Source organism: Pseudophryne corroboree, chromosome 3, assembly GCF_028390025.1.
Source record: "Pseudophryne corroboree isolate aPseCor3 chromosome 3, aPseCor3.hap2, whole genome shotgun sequence".
Classification (NCBI taxonomy): domain Eukaryota; kingdom Metazoa; phylum Chordata; class Amphibia; order Anura; family Myobatrachidae; genus Pseudophryne; species Pseudophryne corroboree.
In genome coordinates, this window is record NC_086446.1 from 183,828,899 (window position 1) to 183,842,332 (window position 13,434).

The following is a 13,434-nucleotide window of genomic DNA, read 5'->3' on the forward strand; positions in this document are numbered from 1 at the left end:
GCATGCAGATAAATGTAGGATGGAAGGATTTATCACATGGTAGTACACTGGATCGTGCAGTGTGTACAGTCGACTGATGTATCCTTCCATCAGCTGTAAGGTCGCGACCGATGTATCCTTCCATCGGCATCAGGTCATCTGGAATACACATCATTCTAATGTGTATCTGGCCTTACCTCACAATTCTTTCCCATTCTGGGGTTTGGTCATCTAAACAACAACTTAACCACTTGACCATGTCAGCATGCTTTTATATATGATGTTGCTACCACATTGGTTCCTTAGATATTTGCATTAAAGAGCAAGTGTGAAGATGTTCCTAATAAAGTGGCCGCTGAGTATGGCATATTTCTAGGAAATTGCTCACCAGCTTAATAGAACCTTGGGTCAGATAGTGCTTTTCTGTTTAGTTTACAAACTACATTGTCATTGGTGTACTGTCATTGTCACAGTCATGCCTTCATTAATCTTTCAAACAGTATTAGTAATTTCTTACAGAACATGGTCTGTGATATAGGCTTTACTTTGGCCTGCATTACCTTCAGCTGTGACCCTAACTTAGTGTTTCCAGCAGAATGGGAGCAGGGTAGGGCGCTGACATGTGTGGAGGGCTTCCCTACATGCGCCAAAGGTGTGCGTATTTCCAAAAAGGGACATGGTTGGCTGGGGAGGGTGGCAAGCCCAGCACTTATGGAGGTGCTGGGCTCCCCCCAAGCTCTCCCCTCAATATAAATAGATGCCGTGTGCATCTATTCACCAACAGTGCTCGGAAACAGCAACTATTCCCACCCGAGGGACACTGTGGCCTGTGGGTGCTGACCTCACCGGGCAGGCTGTTTTAGCAGGGCGACGCGATTAAGGCAGGGCACATTTTCCCACTTTAAAATTCGGCGCGGTGCCCTGCTAAAACAGCCTAGCATGAAAACTACTCCAATTACTGAGTGTTTAAAACGTTTACATCACTATAGAACAGGTTTGTTTGTTTTTTCTATATCACATACTGTATGCTTTTTAACGTGTAACAAAACAAATATTACGTTGACAAATACTTAAGTTAATTAGTGCATTGTGATAAATAGATCACCTAATATTTATAGCAGGACACCAATAGACAATTTATTGGGAAATGGGTGTGGTATATTATATACTAATCCTGGTGTTGACATTACACTGGCAACATTCTGAGTGTCAACAATGTGACTGCATACCTAAAATATGTCACATGACATAACATGGTAAAAGAAGGTCTCTACAGTACGATAAATACACACGTGTACACATGGTTTTATATATAAAATATTAATATTCTGGAAGGAATAAATATGGCTACCACACACAGACATTTTCTCAGCATGCCATGGTGGTAGATAGAGGTTTAGGATCCCAGGTATGTTCCAGGACATGTGCAAATATTTTTTTATTGTTTTTTTACGTGCACGCTGGATCATTTACAGTGCATCCGGAAAGTACTCACAGCACTTCACTTTTTCCACATTTTGTTATGTTAGACCCTTATTCCACAATGGAATAAATTTATTTTTTTCCCTCAAAATTCTACACCCAATACCCCTTAATGACAATGTGAAAAAGTTTTTTTGAGATTTTTGCAAATTTATTAGAAATAAAAAACGAAGAAATCACATGTACATAAGTATTCACAGCCTTTTCTCAATACTTTGTTGATGCACCTTTGGCAGCAATTATAGCCTCAAGTCTTTTTGAATATGATGCCACAAGCTTGGCATACCTATCTTTGGGCAGTTTCGCTTATTCCTCTTTGCAGCACCTCTCAAGCTCCATCATGTTGGATGGGAAGCGTCGGTGCACAGCCATTTTCAGATCTCTCCAGAGATGTTCAATCGGATTCAAGTCTGGGACTGGCTGGGCCACTCAAGGACATTCACAGAGTTGTCCTGAAGCCACTCCTTTGATATCTTGGCTGTGTGCTTAGGGTTGTTGTCCTGCTGAAAGTTGAACCGTTGCTCAGTCTGAGGTCAAGAGCGCTCTGGAGCATGTTTTCAAGCAGGATGTCTCTGTACATTGCTGCATTCATCTTTCCCTCTATCCTGACTAGTTTCCCAGTTCCTGCCGCTGAATACCCACAGTATGATGCTGCCACCATAATGCGTCACTGTAGGGATGGTATTGGCCTGGTGATGAGTGGTGCCTGGTTTCCTCCAAACATGATGCCTGGCATTCACGCCAAATAGTTCAATCGTTGTATCATCAGACCACAGAATTTTGTTTCTCATGGTCTGAGAGTCCTTCAGGTGCATTTTGGAAAACTCCAAGCGGGCTGCCATGTACTTTTTACTAAGGAGTGTCTTCCGTCTAGCCACTCTACCATACAGGCCTGACTGGTGAATTGCTGCAGAGATGGTTGTCCTTCTGGAAGGTTTAACTCTCTCCACAGAGGAATGCTGTAGCTCTGACAGAGTGACCATCAGATTCTTGGTCACCTCCCTGACTAGGGCTCTTCTCCCCCGATCGCTCAGTTTAGACGGCCGGCCAACTCTAGGAAGAGTCCTGGTGGTTCTGAACTCCTTCCATTTATGGATGATGGAGGCCACCGTGCTCATTAGGACTTTCAAAGCTGCAGATATTTTTCTACCCTTCCCCAGATTTGTTCCTCGAGACAATCCTGTCTCGGTGGTCTACAGACGATTCCTTTGACTTCATGCTTGGTTTGTGAACACACGTGCACTGTCAAGTGTAGTACCTTTATATAGACAGGTGTGTGCCTTTCCAAATCATGCCCAATCAACTGAATTTACCACAGGTAGACTCCACTTAAGCTGTAGGAACATCTCAAGGATGATCAGTATAAACAGGATGCACCTGAGCTCAATTTTGAGCTTCATGGCAAAGGCTATGAATACTTATGTACATGTGATTTCTTAGTTTTATATTTTTAATAAATTTGCAAAAATCTCAAACTTTTTTCACGTTGTCATTATGGGGTATTGTGTGTAAAATTTTGAGGGAAAAAATTCATTTATTCCAGTTTGGAATAAGGCTGTAACATAACAGAATGTGCGAAAAGTGAAGCGCTGTGAATACTTTCTGGATGCACTGTATTTCTGTACTCCGCAGAAGTATTTTCATACTGTTTGTTTGATGCTATTTACTATTTATATTAAAATCTGTTTGCGCACTTCATGGTATTTTTCCCTCTTTGTGCTCTAATGCAGGTCCCTGGATGGACTGGAAGGCTTTGTGTGCCTGAAGGAGCTTATACTGGACAACAACCAACTGGGGAATCATGTCTGCTTTCCATCACTACCATACCTTCACACGTTGACTATCAATAAGAACCAGATATCCTTTTACACAGCTTTCACCTATAAATAAGCAACTTATTATTATATTTTATTCCTATCTAAAAAGGTTAGCATTGCTGATAACACACTTATACTGCTTTCACATGCGAAAGGTAGGTCGCACCTGGGATTTCTACAAGGGTCCTTCCCGGGTGCAACTCACTTGAGACCCCTTTCAGACTGGCGGCACCAACCCGGCATAATGGTTGGTGATGTGTGCGGAGGCAGCGCCTGGAGATCAGATCACACTCAAGCACCGTCTGTCCCTATTGCGCCGCCTCTCCCTATAGAGTGAGCGGGTTCCAGGTCGCATCGACCCGGCAACCCATTCACACTGCATTTCAACCAGTGAATAACCCTGCTTTATTCCCGGGTTGAAGTATCGGGTCAGTCAACCCAGGAAATTGCAACATACCCCTTTCATATCGCACCTTGGCCCGTGTCGATCCAGCAATATATCGGGTTATTTGTGTGTATGTGAAAGGGGTATAAGCTGTAGAACTGTGACGGCAGAAGTGCCAATCTGAAACTACTGTTGACTCTGGGTAGTGTATAAGACACGAGCCTCTATGCCATATGATATTTTTTGTTATTTATACCCACAACAAGCTTATACGGAAACATACAGCTAAAAAAAGCTGGGACATCTTCTTATGTTCATTCAATTACACTGGATATTAATAATAATAATAATAATTTTATTTATATAGCGCTCTTTCTCCAATAGGACTCAAGGCGCTTAACAGATACATAGCATAATATAGTACAGAAAATAATAAAGTACATTTTCATAAAATACAGAAACATGAAGATACTAAAAGGGACATTATGGAAATGCTTGAGTAAACAGAAAAGTCTTGAGTCTACTTTTGAAGGATTCTATAGTTGGGGCCTCTCGCACTGTGCGGGGAAGTGAGTTCCATAGAGTTGGAGCCGCATGACTAAAAGCTCGTCCCCCAGATGAATTACGGTAGATTCTAGGTACTGCTAAAAGTCCTTCATCTACAGATCGCAGTAATCGAGTGGGGCAGTATGGGGTCAGAAGCTGTTTCAAGTACCTTGGGCCTTGGTCATGTAATGCTTTGAAACTCAGTAAGCCAATCTTGAAGATGATTCGCCATCTTACAGGCAGCCAGTGAAGGGAGTAGAGGATGGGTGTTATGTGGCTAGAATGGGGCTGGTTGGTTAACAGCCTGGCAGCTGTGTTTTGCACCAGCTGTAAGCGTTGCAATTCTTTTGCTGGGAGACCAAGGTAGAGGGCATTACAGTAGTCTAATCGAGATGATACAAATGCATGTATGACTTTTGGCATATCATCTGAGGGAATTAAGTGCTTGATTCTGGCTATGTTCCTCAGGTGAAAGAATGAAGATTTGATTGTGGCTGATATCTGATGTTTAAGTGTCAAGTCACAATCCAGGACAACGCCAAGATTCTGCACACGATCAGTGGTTTGTAATTCTGAATCCCCCAGTGTAAGTCCAGTTGGTTGGCTATGCTGCAGTCTTGTCCTTTGATATTGCGGTCGTATCATAAGGACCTCTGTTTTATCCGGGTTCAGTCGCAGCAAACTGGCGCTCATCCACTCCTGTAGTTCAGCTAGAAAGCCATTTAGGGTTGCTATTGGGTTATCAGTGCCCGGAGCAAAGGACAAGTACAGTTGTGTATCATCTGCATAGCAGTGGTAGACCAGGCCATGGCGCCTGATTATTTCGCCCAATGTGAGCATGTATACTGCAATTGAGCAACCATTTTTTTCTGCATTCTGCTAGTTTAGGCTGCTGATAATTGTGTAGCTTTGTTCATTTTTTCTGCCTTTGTGATGTTGTAAATTATGTTCGGATTCATTTTCAAACATCCCAACTGTCTTGATTTTGGCCGAAGGTACAATATATGTATCAGGAATGTACTTTTTCGAGCATGATCTAAGTGCTTAAAATAGAGACCTGACAGCAGAATTCAACAAATTCATATAATCCACGCAATTATCTACTCAAAAGGTCCCAAGAAATTTTAGCCATTGCTCACTTGATGCTTTACAAAATGGTTTCCAGTTATTTCCAGTTTTTGGAGGCGTTTACCTCAAAGCCATAAAAAGGATTTAAAGAACTCAGGGGGTAATTCAGATCTGGACGCAGCTGCGCATTTACATGCAGCGGCCACATCCAGGGTGTCTGCGATCGCGCGCCAGCCACAGTGCACGTACGGATGTGGCCATCGGGGGGGGAGGGGGGGTGACACGGCATTGTGGGCCAAATGGGGGCGTGTCAACAGAATTTTTGGGGGGTGGCTGCTTGATGTTACATGCACCCGCTCCCAAACAAATAGCGCCGGACCGTCTGCTGGCACAGCCAGGGTGAGCTGGCAGAGGCCAACCCCAAATCGATGTGTCCGCAATTAAACTGTGGATGCATCGTGAGGCAATGCCACACATTCTGGACCCAGCATGTGAGAAGATGGACGCATATCTTGCTGCGGATGCAACAATCTACATCCATCTTTGAATGAGGTCCTTAGACCTGGATGTATGTACTCCATTTATGCATGCAGTTTATGGATAGGTCATTCAAAAGGTAGCCTCATTCATTTTCCAGTGGCTCATTCATTTTCCAGTGGCTCATTCATTTTCCAGTGGACAGTAAACTGAATAACCATATATCTAACATGGCCTCCTTTCAACAGCTGGGAAAAGGTGGTGGTCTTTAAAGTGGGGGTGAACCCTGTGTCTCATGCATTTCATGGACCTGAGCCACTTTGCAAGAGTGATGCCAAGTTCATCCGCTTGAAATACCACCTCACAGCAGCTCTAGCATCCTGACACAGTACTTTCTATTCTTCACAGAGACTTACAGCAACTTCTGCAGCTTGGTGACTTTGGGTATTGAGGGGCTGTGGCCAAATATTATAGTTGTGGCCATGTCCCATCCAAAAACAAATTAATGTAAAATACTAGGCACACTTGCAAAGGGGAACATCTGTCCCCCTCAGCAGCTGGCCCAGGGCCACTCCAACAGACCCAGGTAATCAGTACCAACAGCTGTCAGAAAGCCAATGCTGAAAACCCGTCAGCTGGCATGCCGAACATAAGTATCAGGGCGAGGATTTGGCTGCGAGATGGGAGGGTTAGGGTTAGGCTGCCAGGGGATGGGGGTGGGGTGTGTGTGGGGGGGTTGTTAGATGGAGGGAAGGAATCAGTGACGTGCAGTGAGGTTAGTGACTGGTGAGGCACTGGCTGCTCAGAACCCCCCCCCCCCCCCCATAAAAAAGCACATGGTTCCCCTACTTAAGCAAAACTAGCACGAGACTGAACCAGTCAGGGGGGATAATGCCATAGCAGGGGAGACAGTCAGTAAGGGGTCCTCCTGACATAGCATTAAACACCCCCCTCCCCCCAATAAAAAAAAATATAAAAATGGGGTCCCATCTCCTGAGCAACAGCCAGCAATGGGCTGAAAGTCCAGTGCTATGCCGCACACCCCTGGTGGCGATGGGTGCGGGGTTCATGATGGGACAATATTGTTTTTTATAGGTGGCCTACATGTCCCAGCAAGAACCGCAAGTGCCAGCATGCCCAGACATTAAGGGCCCACTGGCACCTGTAGTCCGCCTGTAAAAAGAATATAACAATAAAAACACAGCACCTAATGTTTTAATAGTTTATTATGCTGCGTCTTCACCTGAGGGCAGCAGCCTTTAAGCTCTTTTTCATGTCCGCCGCCTCTTTAAGGCTTCCAGCATCTTCACCTGGGGGGGGGGGGGGGAGGGGGGATCTTTAAGCTCTTTTGCATGGCCGTTGCCTCCCCAGGGCTTTCAGGGTCTTCTATCTTCGGGAGCTCTTCCCTGCTCTCTTCCCGCCGCTGGACTGACAGCGCTGCCTCATATAAGCCAGTCGAGGGGGTGGGGTGATGACGCGCGAGCCGTGATTGGCTCACTGCATCCATCTTGAATTTAAAAAATGACGCTGAGGCACCATTTTCGAAATGGGAAGCCGGCTCTTCACTGCCGAACTCTGCAGAATGGCTGGAAGGGACTGGATCCTCTCGGATCCAGGTCTCCTGCCAGCCATCCTTTCTCCGTCTGGTCCCGCCGCATTGCGCTGCCGCATGTGCCCGCTGGCTAGTGGATCCAGTAGCTCCGCTGGTCCAATCACATCTGCGGGACTGACAGGGGCGTGCTTTCAGGTGGGCTGAATGCACGCCCCTGTCATTGAGGCACATACAGTACACTGGTGCGCTACCCTGTCCTTTTTCAATGGGCATTTACATCCCATGGCCCCCCCACTTCCTGAACTTTATATTGTCAGTGGGAGGCACCACTCCCGCTGACTCCTACCCCAATATGTAGGGATTTTTACAGGGGAGGAACTATTAGAATGATAAAAGAAGATATCTATGTCACAGAACATGTGTTATAAATATCTACTTTGTATTATTTTAATCATTATGGCAGGGGAGGCACTGCCTCTCCTGCCTCCCCTGACTACACGTCCCTGGAAGTGATAAGGTTAGAATTAGAATACTGACCCTAAAAGTTTAAGAAACCTGGCTCTCTATAGATGCCGGTGTCTGTCTTCTGACCACTGGCATTCTAAGCGCTGGGAACCCAACCCCCAGGAAAGGCTATACTCTCCGTTTACTTATTGCTGGTTTTCATTGTTTTGTTTTAGCCCTGTAATAGTCATTTGTCATGCTAAATTGTGACTGTTTTCACATGAAACATAGATCTATAGAATGTGACGGCAGAAAAGAACCACTTGGCTCATCTAGTTTGCCTTAAACACATGTACACGCACTAGGGTTCATTTTTGTAGGGAGCCAATTAGCCTTCTACTATATTTTTGGTTTGTCGGAGGACACCGGAGTACCTAATGGAAACCCACTCAATTACAGGGAAAAAATACAAACTACACACAGGGTCATGGTGGAAAATGTACCCATGACCTCAGTGCTATGAGGCAGTAATGCTAACCATTACACCATCCATGCTGCCCTAAACATGCATTGATCAAGTAACACCCATTTCAGTACACGGGTGCTTCCCAGGTACGAGTCGCTGAGGCCCCTTTCACACTGGCGTGATGCGTGCAGGGGTGGCACTTGGAGATCAGATGAGCTTTATGTGCTGCCCGTCCATACAGTATGAACGGGAAACGGGTTGCATCGGCCTGGCAACCCGTTCACACCGCACAGTAACACTGGTTGAAGCTTTATTCAACCCTGGTTGCTACCAGGGTTTAAATACCAGGTTGCTCAACCCAGGATATTTCCCCTGGGCCCTTTCAGACGGCACAGCAACCCGGGTTACTACACGCTCATGTGCAATAACCCGGGTTACAAACTGTCGGTCTGAAAGGGGTATAAGACTGTAGTGTCCATGTAAATGAGTACAAGTCAACTGTTTTGGAAATAGTACTGTCTCTGCCACAGGTACAGAAATGGATTTAGCTGTTTGAATATCTGTACAAGAAACATCATAGTACGGGGCTGAATGGTAGAAAGCTAAGTACCACCTCTGTGGGCTCATGCATATCAGAGCCACAGCTAAGCTGTTAATAGTAAACAAAAGGTTTCTTTAAAACAATGTTATAGATGCAAATCATTAAATGAGCATAATACATTTTTCATTTACAGATATGTATTTGTCTGTAAATATTTTCATTTACTGTATGTGATTGATGACAAGCGCGTGAGGCATGGTGCGTGAGGATTGAAAATAATTGCAATAAAGAATAATGATTTGTATTATGAACTGTGTTTACCATCCCAGCCAATTAGGCATCTGCTGTGGCAACACTGAGGCACTTTTATTTTATCTTGTTTCCCACTTTTTGTTGTTTTCTTTTTTCTGCTTGTTATGTACCTGTCACTTAGTTTTCCTAATAAAATAATGGGTGAAAGGGTGTTGGATAGCAGTGCATGGGAAAATGATGTGCACAATCACAGATGAGAAACAATTGCTTAAAACAAACAAAAAATGTGTGTAAGTTAGTAATTATGAACGCATTATGTAAGGTGTAATATTTATCTGTTAAAGCTGATACATAATAAATATTTAAAAGGCAGCACAGTCTTTACATTCACAAAAGCAAAGTGAATATTGTCAAAAACATAAACTAAATAAGTGAGAATTTAATAGAATTCATCAGTTGATAGCCGTTTGAGCACATGCCCTCTGGTGGTAGAATAACAGTAAGCATGGCTTTCTGCTCTAAACTGATGCAGCTTGGAGTCCTATAACTTCTATTATTTTTTTTATTTTCTTTTATATATTCAAGAGGAGTCTTATTTAAACTTTAGACAAATATCCTATGCCATCAATGGAACAGATAATACAATTATGCTTCATAACTAATTACATTTGCTTTTATAGCCTCACTTGTTGTGTTTCAAATATTTTGCTTTGGAATTCAAGCTACTGACAGCTACCTGAGTTAAATACTGGTTACTCGGGTTAGTGAGAAATAGCAGCAGAGCTGATGGGATTGGAAATACATGTACCTTAGATTTTGGGCCTATTTATCAGCAATCACATATTCAGTGTGATCTGGGTGCAATATTAGTTCCCAGAATCGCATTCCTGTATGCAACTGTACCAGCACTATGTATTATAGAGCACCGACAGGGGCAGGGGCTCCGTTATGTGCCCATCTTTGCGATGAACTAAGTGTGGAAGTGGGACTACTGTGCATGCATGGTCTGGGTGACCACACATGCACAGCAGCCATTTCCAGGAACGGGTTCCAGGAGAACCCTCTGCTGACTGTCTATGTGATGTGCTACAACTGGCTACCCCCATCTTCACATGATGTTAGCTGTGGGTGTCAATCCCGGGAATGCTTCACATTACAGAAATTGATAAATCTGGCAGCATCGCATGCAAGATAGAAACCTATGGGGGATATGACTGCTGGTTGGAATGGAGGAATCGCAGCAGGTATCGGAGATATCTGCTGCGGTTCCTCCTACTTACATTCAGATGATACTAAAAATTTGCGGCTAATCACCAAAAATGGGTGTTTTCAGGAAAATAGCCGCAAATATTTTTTGATAAATGGGCCCCTTAGCCATGCAGGACACATACTAGTTTCTTTTTTGTTCTTTCTTTCTCCTTCTATGGACTTTTGGAGTCAAAGTAATAAACTGTGTACTGGAACCTAGAGAGGGAAAATAGGAAAGTTTGGACAGTAACATGTGGATGTAACATATTGGTCGAAAGAAAGTAACATAACCACTTTGTGTTGCCCTGTTCCTTAACATTTTTCACCTGACAGAGCTGGACTTTCTTCTGGACTCACTGGCTCTATCTGCCCCGGCCCTGGAATATCTCAGCTTGCTTGGTAACCAGGCCTGTCCCAATGAGCTTGTTTGCATGGAAAAAGATGAAAATGACTATCAACGTTATAGGTCGGTAGCTACTTTCTCCTCCGTATTGGTTTTGTCGCCATCAGTGAGTCAACCTAATAAGATGGTGTTGTTACTATGGGTGTATGAGGCCAATAATCCCTTACGTGAGAGTGACAATACAATGTTCATAAAGCACATATGTGTCCTCATACACTATTGCTGCAATTGCTAGGCATAACTTCTTGGCACGTCAAGTCCCATGTAGCACTGCGTGCACTGAGGGTCCAATTCATGTACTTTTCGATCAAATGTGTGTCTTAATCGCAATGTAACAAAACCGCTTCACAAGACTGCACTGATTGTTTTTATTTGTGACATTTGTGTATCTGTGTGTGAATTACTCTTAATCTGTATTCGAAGTGCTATGATGCAGTGGCCATGACCTTTTACCACGCCAAGTACCGTTGTGCTTTGTATACAAATGCAGACTCAGTCGCACACAGATGTACAAGTATCGCACATCAGATTAATCAGTTCAGTCTTGTGAGGTGCTTTTGTCGCATCACGTTGCGATTAAGACACACATTTGATCGAAAAAGATGTGAAAAGGACAAAAGGCAATATGTATGAGGAAACATCTGTATGTTCTTAAAACTAATAATAGTACTGATATAGATGGTTCAGAAAGGTTTACTCACTTTAAAGTAAAATTCTTTAACCCAACATGCCATGCTGTCAAAGTGACGGTGTCTAATTTTCACTTATTTACTAATAGTCACTCAATTATCGACTTTCGAACGGGGCATGATAGTGGGAGCCCAACAGATGAGGATAGTGCGGTGGAAAACCACAGGTTCTTAATGATTATGTCTGGCCAGAATTGGCCGTGGTAACAGATAAGCGACAAATCACATCCACATTCAGTGCAGAAGGTACCAGACACATATCCAGCAGGTCAGTGCTTTAGCTTCCTTGAGATATGGGAGCAGTAGAGCCACCTGTATATAGTTGAATTTCTCATGGATGTTGGGGTCTAAGATGAACACTAAAGGGTTACAGCCAGCCAGGCAAACCCACTCCAGAGAGTAGAATGATTGTCTAGTCTTAGAAAATGGCATCTGAATGAGGCACTCTTGCCTAGATATCAGGGGTGCCACAAGTAATAGGTTATATATATATATATATATCATGTCAGGTCAGTCACTTGGAGCTTCAAAGACCTCTGCTGTAGCATCCCTGGCAAAGGGTTAGCAATCTGTAAGTGCATATAGTAGACCTGGGAAGACAGTCTGATGCCCAAAAATCTCTGATCTAAGCAAACTGAGTATTCTCTATTGCCAGTTAGACCTGACACTGTTCTAACTCTAACTCTAGGACACAGGAGTCAGGACTGTGACCTGACGGGATGCATAACAGCCTGAGTAGACTGAAACTGTCATCTCTTTCATCCTTCCATGTTTGCAAATTAACAGGGGTGGCTGCGCCCCTCTCTTGTCCTGCATTGTGCTCCGTACCCAGTCACTGATGACAGCCATGTCTGTGCTCTTGCCGGACCCTTTGTCATTGTGATGCCATTCGGATAGCCTCTTTCAAGTAGACATTAAAGCACAAGTTTATTGCTCCACCTGGTCCCTCACCTGTCTGTTCAGAAGTCTCCTTTTACAGTATATCTGTGACACATCTTTGTTTTCTAGGGCATTTATTGCTGGTCTTATTTTTTATTGCTCGCATAATGTGTATTTTATATATGGTATAAAGGCACTATAATGGGAAATCCGGTACCATCTTGTCATGAATACACTAAACTACTATCCGTATGATACAATGCAGCATGTCAATACTGTAGCTGTATCACATACATAATAAATAATTGCTGTAAATCAAGCGTGCTGGCCTACAGGTACAAGAATATAAGAAAAAAAACCTCTTGATCTCTCACAATATCATAAAACACTAATAAAAAAATCCATTGTGTTACATAAGGATTACTGCTTATCATTGAAATCACATTGATATTAAATCTTTTCTTTCTGCGGAGATCCCTGACACGTTTGTTATAAAAAAAATAAAAAATGTCAACAAGCGTGACTGTATACCTCACTGTTTAATTATCCAGGGCATGGCAAACGAAGCTGTGTCCTCCTGTCAGAATGACCTGTAGTTTTATTGACATCATTAGAGTAATTCTGAACATTAGCTGGAGTATCACTGTTAATAGACAGAATATGACATTTACAGTAATATTCTCCTTGCAGTGACAACACTTAACCTGAAAATAAAGTTCATTGTGGTTTAGGTGATCTGCTCGATGTGAGACTGAGCTGCCGTCTGTATGAGCAATGCGCTCTAGGCCATTCTGACGGGTGTTGGATCACAGCAGCCAATGACAGAAAGCTGAACATATCGGCAAGCTATTCCTTCAGTGCTTTCATTTTGACGTTTTGTAGAAGCCGCTTAAGCAGTTAACTATTTGGCTACAAAACAATACGCCATCTGCTTATAGACTTTAAATATAAGCAGGAAGTAAGGAAGAAAATGCAGAGCAGAGTACTGAGTGATCTACACAAGAGCAGGAATTAGGTGCCACGCAACAGGAAGGGCCATGGCAAATGCATGGGTGATGACTGTGGCTCTGCTGAGTCTGGGTCCTCGCAGATATTCACAGCCGCTCTCTGCTCTTCATCAGATCATTTTTATTTCCACTAATGAAATGAAATAGTTTCAACTTTAGGAGTACAGAACATGTTTGGCCAGTTAAATAAGTTCATTTA

General features: G+C 43.4%; 1 protein-coding gene across 1 annotated transcript in view; it reads left to right on the forward strand.

Annotated features, from left to right (window-relative positions):
• Nucleotides 1-13,434, forward strand: part of LRMDA (leucine rich melanocyte differentiation associated) — a 1,251,204-nt gene that overhangs the window by 1,186,828 nt on the left and 50,942 nt on the right. Inside the window, exons 4-5 of the mRNA XM_063958686.1 lie at nucleotides 3,192-3,318; nucleotides 10,584-10,723. Coding sequence (XP_063814756.1) covers nucleotides 3,192-3,318; nucleotides 10,584-10,723 — 267 coding nt within the window. The remainder of the gene's footprint in view (nucleotides 1-3,191; nucleotides 3,319-10,583; nucleotides 10,724-13,434) is intronic.